The 10,817-nt window shown below is 41.7% G+C and overlaps 2 protein-coding genes across 2 annotated transcripts; one reads left to right on the top strand and one right to left on the bottom strand.

Annotated features, from left to right (window-relative positions):
• Positions 1-292: 292 nt before the first annotated feature.
• Positions 293-3,981, top strand: LOC104944734 (nesprin-2-like). Its single transcript, XM_010770309.1, has 7 exons — positions 293-447; positions 744-946; positions 1,026-1,190; positions 1,554-1,682; positions 1,764-1,970; positions 2,225-2,298; positions 2,712-3,981. The coding sequence occupies exons 1-7, from the start codon at positions 330-332 to the stop codon at positions 2,920-2,922; spliced, it is 1,107 nt and encodes a 368-aa protein (XP_010768611.1). The 5' UTR covers positions 293-329; the 3' UTR covers positions 2,923-3,981.
• Positions 3,982-4,190: 209 nt separating this feature from the next.
• On the bottom strand, positions 4,191-10,223 carry LOC104944733 (estrogen receptor beta-like). The gene is made up of 4 exons (XM_010770308.1): positions 9,747-10,223; positions 7,640-7,773; positions 6,681-6,864; positions 4,191-6,348 (listed from the first exon to the last, which is right to left on the bottom strand). The coding sequence occupies exons 1-4, from the start codon at positions 9,818-9,820 to the stop codon at positions 6,114-6,116; spliced, it is 627 nt and encodes a 208-aa protein (XP_010768610.1). The 5' UTR covers positions 9,821-10,223; the 3' UTR covers positions 4,191-6,113.
• Positions 10,224-10,817: the final 594 nt, after the last annotated feature.

Consider the following 10,817-nt stretch of genomic DNA (forward strand, 5'->3'; position numbering starts at 1 on the left):
GCTCCCACGGACCACTCCCACCCCTTCTCTCGGTCACACTGGGAGTCTCAGGCGACGTCCTGACACAAAGACTCTAGTAAGACCTGGCGGTAGAACGCTCTGAGTTCACGCAGTACGTACTCCTGATGTACGTTCAGTAAACCAGTTAACAAAACAATAACTGAGAATTATGAGTAGATGCTTCAAACAGTTTGCAGCTCCAGCTCTAAACGCTTTGTGTGTGTGTGTGTGTGTGTGTGTGTGTGTGTGTGTGTGTGTGTGTGTGTGTGTGTGTGTGTGTGTGTGTGTGTGTGTGTGTGTGTGTGTGTGTGTGTACGCAGCTGCATCTCATGTCTCAGTGCAGCGGCAGCATCGAGGACATTAAAAGAGTTTCTCTGATCCTGGATGAGGAGGAGCGTCCGGAGGAGCTCGGGCTGACGGGACTGACAGCTTCAGACAAACAGTCAGGTGAGACGCTGGGAGAGTCCATGCTCACTGTGTCGTTTAAGGTGCAAAACATAGCAGTATAGTTGCAGTATTGTTAGTCCGGAGGAGCTCGGGCTGACGGGACTGACAGCTTCAGACAAACAGTCAGGTGAGACGCTGGGAGAGTCCATGCTCACTGTGCACCTGTAGTTTTAGTTTTAGAATTTCTGATTTCAGCCTAAAGGAACAGTTTAAAGTGGATATTAATGCAATGAGTTGCTAAGCGGTGATGATATAAATACATCTTTAAACAAAAACACTAATGTCCGTGCTCTCAGGTGTGATTGAGCGCTGGGAGCTGATCCAGGCTCAGTCCAGGAGCGACCTGCACGCCGACCCTCAGGAGCCCCAAAATCTCTCATCTGACCTCGATGACATCACTTCCTGGTTGGAAAAGGTCACCCCGGAGCTGGAGCGCCTCCAGCAGTCCGACCCAGCAGCCAGTATCGAGGACATGGCAGCCAGAGCCAAAGAACTAAAGGTGAAATGAAAGACCTAATCCAACAGATCTGATGATCAGCATTCAGCTGTTGCTTATACTCATGTCTGTTCTGCCGCAGGAGATGCAGAAGATGTTTACCCGCTACAAGTCCGTCATGCTGTCAGTGAACCTGCGGGCTCCGGAGCTGCAGAGAGCGGCTGCTATGAACCGAGGGTGGAGCAGAGCCTGTTCCAGCCTCCAGCTGTGGGACAGCAGCCTGAGGGGCACGCTGATGCGCTGCCAGGTCAGGAGAGAGTCTAAATACATCATTACTACTTTAGGCTTTAGTTTCTTTGAACATTTTAATCAATAAAATAAATCTAATTAATCCAGATTTCTTTTAGATTGAGCTACCCATCAGTATATAAAGTAATTACAGATCCACCTTGACCAGCTGCAACATTAAAGCCATGCACATACAACTGCATCAATAATGAGATAACATTTTGAAATGAGCCATTCTGCATAAGTACTTTTACTTTTGGTATGTTGAGTATATTTTGATTCTAATACTGTATGTTTACTTGAGTATTTTTTCCCTGTAGTATTGGTACAATTATTTAAGTAGAACATCTAATATGTTTCCGTCACTGTCTTCTCCCTGCAGGAGTTCCATGAGCGCCTCCACTCCCTGCTGCTGTGGCTGGCCCACGCAGAGAGCCGGCGCTACGCAGTGGACATCAGAGACCCACACACACCTGTGGCAGCGCTGCAACAACACCGCAACACACTCACAGTAAGCACACCACCATGCTTTGTTGTGTATTCATTCTCCTGCTGTTCTGCCCCGTCACCCTGTGTAATGTTTGTGGTGCAGGCTCTGCAGGCGGAGCTGCAGGCCAGGCAGGCGCAGCAGGTGGAGCTGCAGGCGCTGTGGGCGCAGCTGCAGCCGGAGGACGGGGCGGAGGAAGAGGAAGAAGAGGAGAGCAGAGAGGCCCAGGAGAAGCTCCACGTGACGGGGAGCAAACTGAAGCTGCTGCTGAGGCAGGTGGAGCAGGACCTCAGCACCCTGCCGCCACAGCTGGTGAGAGCTTACAAATATCGTACTCACGTCAAACTAATGTATAGACCTTATATATTTAAAAGCTAGTAGCACTAAAAAAGCCAAGTATCTGTCATAACAGTTTTAAGCCCGAGTATTGTATGTCGAATATATCTTAGTACTGTATGTCACATTAAATTAAAGTCATATTATAGTATGTCAGATAAATTGTACGTTGTTTTTGGACATGTTGTCATGAGAGATTGTGAAACAATAACATTTCTTTGTCTCTTCAGAGTTGTGGATCTGCATCAGAAGTCCAGGGACAAAGCGCCTCTGCAGATCCAAAGAAAGGTTCCTCTCCTAAAAGGTATGCAGGAAAAACTAAATGTCACATTTGAACACTAGACATTTATCAATAGCCCAAACAAGTAGAAACAGCAGGTCAGGAAGGCTTTACTTAACAGGAAAGATTCCAGGAATAAAACCACCTTGTATAAATTCAGTGGAAACGACGAATCAAACAAAGAAATCTTCTCAAGGTGAATCACAGCAATCCATTAGTTGCACTAAATAACAGAAATTAAGTTACAGAAAACCAAGCATTGAAAGGGCACGGTGTGTAAACGGGTATTAATCAGTGTTTTCAGTCAATGCTGTGAACTGTGGATGACTTGCAGTTCATTTAGTGTTGGCAGTCTCTCTTGATTTGAATGTCTTTGTCACTAAATCGTTGGTGTGTTTTTTCTGTCCTGACCTTTATTCCTGTGTTTAATGTTGCAGAGAGAGGAGGGACTTGTCTCCCCCCCGCTCCTCCTTCTTCTACAGAGTCCTCCGCGCTGCCTTCCCCCTGCACCTCCTCTTCCTCTTCCTCCTGCTGCTCCCCTGTGTCATCCCGTGGTCGGAGAGCGAGCCCGGCTGCACCGCCGCCAATAACTTCGCCCGGTCCTTCTACCCCATGTTAAAATACACCAACGGTCCCCCCCCCACCTAACAACCCTGAGGACCAACTGAGAAACACAAGCCTCCTTTCTGTCACACTGAAACCCCTGAACAAACGTGTACAAATAATGTAAAGAAGTGATAGTCTTCTAAAACTAAAATGTGTTTCTATTCTTGAAGATTTGATCTTAGAACAGATTGTATTTATTTTATAAACAAAACCGTGCATTTGACTGCATTTTAAATCAGGAAAAACAACAGCTTTGAACAAAAATGCGGATATTCTAGTTTAATAATGCAATGTCTCTACACTACTGCAGCCTCATCTCCTCTTAAGAAGAGACACAGTAGACGCATAGTGTGGCAGAGACAACAAAGAGGGCGTACAGTAACAGCATAGAAATATGAGTTACTGGTGAGATAGTTTAAATATCCTTCAGCAAATATATTCCATTGAGTTCATTGGACAAAAATGAGAGGAGGAAATCAATGATAATATATTTGTACTGGCTTCCAAACACAGACTTATCAGTGGACTTGCACTAAACAAGTCCCTGCTTGGCCTTTTCAAGATTTTTATTTCACGTGTACAATATCTGTCATTTACATGTTATTTTATGAACTGCTGACATTTCGTGTTCCCCTAAAACAAAAGCATGGTTGATTTTTTTTATGTCAGATATTACATGTCACGCAATCCCCACAGGAGCACTTTGGGTTGAAGCGTCTCAGGGACACAACGACATACTGACTGCAGTGGGGTTTGAACCTGTGCTCCCCTGATCCAACACCAACGCACAACCCACTGCACCACACACCTCCAGACTGAACTCTTTTTAAAAAAAATGTGGGGTTTTTTTACAAGAAAAGGCACAATACTATTTTAATGTTATCTTTATAAAGCCAACCGTACAAAATGATGGCAGTTTTATACACACACACAATTGTATATTTTTTTAGATGCTATTTGAGTAGATTGTGAGCACTGCTGAAACACTGTAGATTTATCAGGATGATGTGTATGTACAGAATGTGATAATATAATGCTTATTTATAACATCAAACGGTGGATTCATCCTAATCTTCTGGTAGTAAACACTGATTGTCTTAACTCTGTCTGAAGTATTTTTTTTGGCATTGAGGATTAACAGATATACATTTGTTCTTGAAAGAGAGAGGATGTTGTGGTCAGTGAAGAGGCCTTAAAAAAAGTGAATTCGGAACAAGAAATACACAAAATAAATCTAATCACCAGTGCAAAGCCAAGGTGTTTAAAGGGGGGAACTTACCTTTTGCTAATATTTCCAATAAATGAAACAGTTCAATATTAAAAGAAAACATTTAATGTGAAGTTGTAGGTAATGGGAATATTTGTATATGAATAAAACATATTCTACTCAGAGGTAAGAACACTTGTAGGCTAAGGGTTTAAATTCCTTAAAAAAAATCTTTAGGTTCACTTACTAGCTTTAATAGCGTTCAGCACTTTAATGATCATCACATCATGAATTCGTTTAGTAAAGAAAATACTTACCGTCCAATGTACATGTACACATTGAAAATACAGTGTGTGATGTATGGTGACCAGAGGAAAAGACACAGGACTGAACGAGTACAGAGGTTCATGGGAGGAGGTTTAAAAGTCTACATATTTACATATAACGCACTCAGTGATCCTGGTGGTTTAATCATGATTGTGCTCACAATGTATACAACAGAGAGGTCTAAAATATAAAAATAACTCTCTTCAAGCAAAAATTGAGAAGTGCAATTGTCTTAAGAGCAATAGTAGTGATCTTCTTCTCAGAAAACAAGAGGGGGAAAGTCTGTGATGACCAGACTGTGCGCGGACATGTTGAGTCATCTGCAGAGTGTGCTGTACAGCGCCCTCTAGTGGCGATCTACTTGTTACAAACAAAATCTTCTTTTCAATGTCTTTTAGTGGCTTTACTAAAGGTTCAGTCTATTTTCTAAGCTTGATGGGTAAATCCTATTATACTGAATTGTAAAAAAAAATACTTAAAATGTTCAACAAGACGACTGTTTGTCTTTGGCTACAACCGCTATGAACAACAGGCATCCTGTCGAAATACAGGAGCTATAGTTGTTAAATGCTAACAATATAAATATATTGTCTTTTCTCAAGGTTTATGTGACTTTGTAAAACAGGTATAGTTTGACATTTCAGGAAATACAATACACTTGTTTGCCTTTTGTGGCCAAGAGTCAGATGAGAAGATTGTATGCTAATTATGCTACAGCTAGCAGCCATTTAGCTTAGCATAACACGTTTTTAACAGCAACTATAAAACAAACATTTTATTAATCTGTACAAATAATAAATGTGTCCCATTGTTTGTTTGTATTTGTAAAGATTCAATAAGAAAGATATATTTTAAATATTAAGTAGTGAGTTTTAGAGTTGCTGATAGCTAGCTAGCTAGCTAGCTGTTTCTAGTCTTTATGCTAAGCTAAACTAAACAGTTCCAGCTACGTTTTCATTCTGAAAGTTGGATCGATCTTAACTCTTGACAAGCGAGCTAAAAAATGCATTTATCAAAAATGTTAAACAGTTCCTTTAGGTGGAAAATTATATTAATCTCAATCCAAAAAAACCTTTTTATAGAAATGACTAGATGGGAATGTTTGTCTTCCTGTGAATTAAATACTTGACATATCATTGTATTTAAACATGTTCATAACAAACTGTAAACCCAATATATATATCAAGAGGTATACAATAAATAGCAGCAACCTTGATAGAAGCTGTAGGTATAGTTATTATCTATTTTGTTCTCATGTATCATCATCATATGACTCAAGCCTATCTTTTCTACAAAAGGCGGTTGATCTATCTGTTTTTCTTGGCCTGGTTGTTTTCTTCAGTCATTTTTGGTACAATGTTTCTTCTGTTGGACCTACAGAATAACATGGACGATGAATATGAAAATGATCTGATGTGAAATAAGCTGCTCAGCCCGAGAGAATCTTTGTATTAACATATTGCATGAATTGCAAATGTAAGCAAGAACTAATGCTGCTGACCGAATAATGTATAATAATAATTATTAGTAAGGCAAAGGAAACAGCAAGTTCAGGCTGTCTGCAGAGTAATATCCGAAATCTCCAAAGTTGAGTTCACTACAATAAGTGCAGCGTGTGTCAAAGTTTCCCCGGTGAATTCCACAGAATGTTCCAGTAAAAAAATTATCAGTCTTGTGAACTATGTGCAAAGCGGTGAATTCATTGTGGTTCACCTCCACCCCCGGTGCTGCCAGGCGTCCAGGTGTTGGACATGGAGCTGCTGGAGCTCAGGGGCCGAACAGAAACCTCTGTCAGGTCCCCAGGCTCCTGCTGGGGGCGGGAGGGCAGGCGGGAGCTGTGCATGATGTGGGCGTCCAACATCTCCAGCAGCAGGTCGTACAAAGGCACCATGTTCTTCATCTTCATGCAGTGGAGGTGGTCCATGCCTTTGTTACTGCAAGGTGAGAGGGAAGGAAGAGAGAATTAAAGTGAACATCGTGAGGTTTGATTACGAGATTAGTTCCCACTCATTTTTTATAACAATTAATGAAAACTAAGAATAGTCATAGTATTGCATGTCGAAAATATCATGAAAAAAGTAATTGTTTTGTATTTGAAATGTTTGGATTTTAGAAAAGGTCTGTTTATTTTAATACTGCAATATTTTAAGATGCATATCCCTCAAACACATTTGGTCAAAAGGACACCTTATCAGAAAATCTGTATTTTAGCTCAAGTACATCATCAATCCTGCATTCAGGACATTCTGACATGGGGTCTTTGTACCTGACATGGCGGACGTGTGACAGCAGCATGAGCAGGTGGGCCAGGCGGGTGTACTGCTGGCGGTATGGGAGGCCTGATTTGGCGATGGCCCACACCAGAGCGTCCGTCACGGCGTCCAGGAGCCGCAGCAGCTTGGAGCGACTCTGAGGCTCCTCGCTGCCCTCTGACGAGATCAGGCACATGTCTGTCACACAGAGGCGGACATATTTAATTTAATAAACAGGTAATGCTTCATTTAATACAACCCTTTGGAGAATTCTGCATGTTTTTCAACTGATCAACAACTTTATGATGATTTGTGGCTTTAATTCACCTTCATTTAGTTATATTTCATATTTATATTTTGAAAAGAATCCAATGAATGTAAGAGGTTTCTACAAGTGGCAGAGAGTGAAGCATGATGTGCAGCTGGTGAAAGTATTTTGTTTTTTATATTCTCTGAAAAGGATTAACAACCGTTAAATTGCTTAAACGCTGGTTCTCAGAGATATTTAATTTTTTTCAGCACTGTAAATGTTCAAATGGGCAAAAGAGATAAAACGCTAGTGGAGGAAATTAAAAAGGGAAACAGGAACATGAGTCTGACGTTAATTACTGTGCGTTGATTCTGCTCAGTGGAGAGGACTCTGAACCTATCGGCCCTCACTCTGCCAGCCTGTTACTCAGACACTCCAATAACACACAGTGTTCCCATTAGGGGCTTCACTGGTGAGTTATTTAGCCCGTCCCCAGGCCAACCATGTGCACACTCATGCTCGGACCAGATTAAATGCTGAGACACCGATCAAACACTCCGCTGTGAATCCACGTACTAAATCACACACACATCTCTTTGTCTGACCTACACACATATCAGAACACACACACACACACACACACACACACACACACACACACACACACACACACACACACACACACACACACACACACACACACACACACACACACACACTTACTGGAGTTGAGGAGGATCATGGCCTTGAGGCAGACGTACTCCTCCCTCTGCAGCTTGAGTTCTCTCACCCTGGATGTGGCAGCTATCAGCATATCAAAGATCTCTGAGAAGCCCTGCACACAGTTCCCCTCTTCTCTGCCGAACACAAACACAGACAGATATTTATCAGACAGACACTTGTTTAGTTAGACTATTAAAAGGCACATTAGACAGATGAACCTGCATGACTCCAAGTTATCCTGGGATGACTTAGTTTTGTGACACATCTGTGATTGAAGGATTGAATGTGAAGCTGAAGAAAGAGCAGAAGACTCCATTTATAGAACGAAGCTTCGTACATCTAGACGCTATTTGAGTAAAATGTTAAGGTACTGGCACTATTGCACTATTTATTCGATTGTAACACATTTCAAAAGCAAATAGTGTGAGTTTTTACTGAATTAGTTACCAGTGACCTTAGAGAATTATATCTTACTTACAAAACATGAGTTGCATTTTTAAAACACAACAATTAAATCTGAATTTGATGTTGAATCAATACAGTATAAGCGGGGAGGCGTGTGGCGCAGTGGATAGAGCCTTGGTGTTTGGATCAGGGGGTCACAGGTTCAAACCCCACTGCAGTCAGCATGTCGTTGTGTCCCTGAGACACTTCGCCCCAAATTGCTCCTCTGGGGGATTGCCCACAGTATTGGATAAAAGCGTCTAACATGTAATGTAATAAGCTATCTGTTAACAACATTCTGCATTACAGGCACTTTCAATATTTTACTGTTTGCTCTCCTTTAACATGTTTCTAAATGTCTTAATGCCAGACTTTAACTTGTACAACAGTAGTTTACATTGTGGTTTTAAAGCTCTTACTAGTGTTAATTACCTAACTACTGCATCCTACACTGACAGATACTTTGTTCCTTTGAGCTGTGGACTACAGAGCATGCACTGCATCGTTTCCCTGGTTAGCTGTGTTGATGAAGAACCCACAAAGGAAGCGTTGGGGTGGTGCAGTGAGAGAGGTCAGGACACTTTGTAGCAGCTTCAGAAGCGGCTGAGCACCAACAGAAATCTCCCTTAAACTAAATGCGAGCACATAAGAAGGCAGAGCTGCTGCTGCAGTTTCTGAATGACACACTGTGGTGGAGTTGTCAGTTTTCTCTCCTAAATTAGGAGGAAATGAAACTACACCTTCATCATTAACAACATGATTCAGATCAGACTGTGGGCGGATCATCTATCATTGCTTTAAAACTGTCCAAAGGTCAGAGCCGAGCACACGGTGTTCTTTCTGTTGAAAACCAATACGGATGTTGATCATTGAGATAAAACAATACAAGGGATAATGATGTCGCTGCCAGCAGACCTTTTCCCATACAAGGAGTCATCCTTTGAAAGTAGAGTGAAATACAAACACATTTTCCAGTGATTTTTCAGATTCTTCTAAAATAAAATTGGGTGGAAATGACGGATTAATGATGAAAACATTTATATAGAGAATGGATTACAGAAAGTAAATACATTGAATGGCAACGGCTCTCTAGTGGACAAATGATCTAATGGCATTATCTTTAACATGCCGTTTCTTATTTATAGGCCAATATTTATGCTAACACCAACAACTTAAACTTTAACTATATATTTATTTGTTGTTCCTTTCTTTTCTTTTCACTATATCTGTAAAGCGTCTTTGAGCACCTGTAAAAGCGCTAACTAATTAAATATGTTTTTATTATTATGTGAGAGAGGCTAAATCCTGCAATGAGAGCGATTTTAAAAAGGAATGGTTTCAGTTGAACACATGCAAAGGAAAATGTCATTTTCTATATCACAAAGCCCCTAAGGGACCGTTTGTGTTTTAACCAAAGCAATAACATTAAATATACTATTTTAACTGTGTCAAGTGTGCGATCAAGGTAGCTAGCCTCTGTGGTCGGCGGTCAGTGTTACTCAGTGTGATACTTGTTGGATCAAACAAGCTACATCAACAGCTGTTTGTTTGTTGCTGTGCCTTTATAAGTGATTGAGAGCCCTAATATTCAAAAATAATAATGACACACTGTCCCTTTAATGAAGCAGTAGATATGTGAGGTGTTGGGAGGGGGGGGGGGTACCTGCTCAGGCTGAGGTCGGGGGAGAATATGAGTTTCCCTGGATGGTCCACGGACCTCCACATCAGCCCCATCATCAGAACCTCCAGCCAGCAGCACTCCAGCAGGTGCACCTGCTCCAGGAGGCCGAACTCCACAAACCCTGAGGAAACACAGGATCAAATATTAACTGTGTCTGATGACTTATAGGACTGTTACATTTCTTTGCGGTTTAGATAATTTTATTCGGCTTTGGGAAATTGTCAGGTATTTTTATAAGGAAAACAATTGTTCATTTCAGCACTAATTTTTACACACACACACACACACACACACACACACACACACACACACACACACACACACATATAATGTTAATGTCAGGTTCCATGTGCAGAACCCCGTACAGGGAAGGCCAACAGAGAGGCACTGGCACTTGCCATGCAATGCCATGCACTCACTGGCTGTGGCACAACAAGTAGTTTGTACAGAATAGGAAAGACAACAGCATTCACCAAACTCAAGAACCATCTCAGCGAGCTCAAAGATCTGGCCCATTTTGGACTCTCTGCCAGCTTGGAAGAGTCTTTGCCAGTCACAAGACAATTTGCGCTTCTGCTATACGGAAAAAAGAAAAAGGAAAATTGGACTGATGCACAAACTTGGATGAACTGAGGTTCATAATTGCATCACCAACAGATGCAGCCTCGGAAAATCTGCCACCAACAGAGGATGTATTTCAACAACATGTAAAGAGCAATGTTTCAGACAGAGATATGGTGTCACAGCCCGAACCCAAACCCTTGTTATGGAGTCCTGTTGGCAAGGGGTGGATTGTCAGAGATGGGGTCATTCAACCAGTGCTATTTACAAAACCCCCAGCACCTACAGAAGTGAGAGACATTACTCACTTGTGTTGCAAAGATGCAAAGTGTGGAGAGAGTGGAAAGTGCCAGTGCCTCTCTGTTGGCCTTTCCTGTACGGAGTTCTGCACCTGCTGTACAGAATGTCAACATGTGTCCCCTAACGTTTCTGAGGAACCTGACATTTAACATTATATTCTAGTATTTATATACTTGACCTCTCACAGAATTA

This window comes from Notothenia coriiceps, unplaced genomic scaffold (assembly GCF_000735185.1).
Source record: "Notothenia coriiceps isolate Sejong01 unplaced genomic scaffold, NC01 NC01_scaffold00008720, whole genome shotgun sequence".
NCBI classification, from domain to species: Eukaryota; Metazoa; Chordata; class Actinopteri; order Perciformes; family Nototheniidae; genus Notothenia; species Notothenia coriiceps.

Bases quoted from the DNA above. Each gene is read 5' to 3' on its own strand.
- LOC104944733 (XM_010770308.1), bottom strand. From the start codon at position 9,820: ATGATGGGGCTGATGTGGAGGTCCGTGGACCATCCAGGGAAACTCATA. The intron at 7,774-9,746 runs GTACCCCCCCCC...TGTGTTCGGCAG, and splicing joins CCCGACCTCAGCCTGAGCAG to AGAAGAGGGGAACTGTGTGC. The intron at 6,349-6,680 runs GTACAAAGACCC...CTCACCTTGCAG, and splicing joins TCACACGTCCGCCATGTCAG to TAACAAAGGCATGGACCACC.
- LOC104944734 (XM_010770309.1), top strand. From the start codon at position 330: ATGTCTCAGTGCAGCGGCAGCATCGAGGACATTAAAAGAGTTTCTCTG. The intron at 1,683-1,763 runs GTAAGCACACCA...TTTGTGGTGCAG, and splicing joins AACACCGCAACACACTCACA to GCTCTGCAGGCGGAGCTGCA. The intron at 1,971-2,224 runs GTGAGAGCTTAC...TTGTCTCTTCAG, and splicing joins GCACCCTGCCGCCACAGCTG to AGTTGTGGATCTGCATCAGA.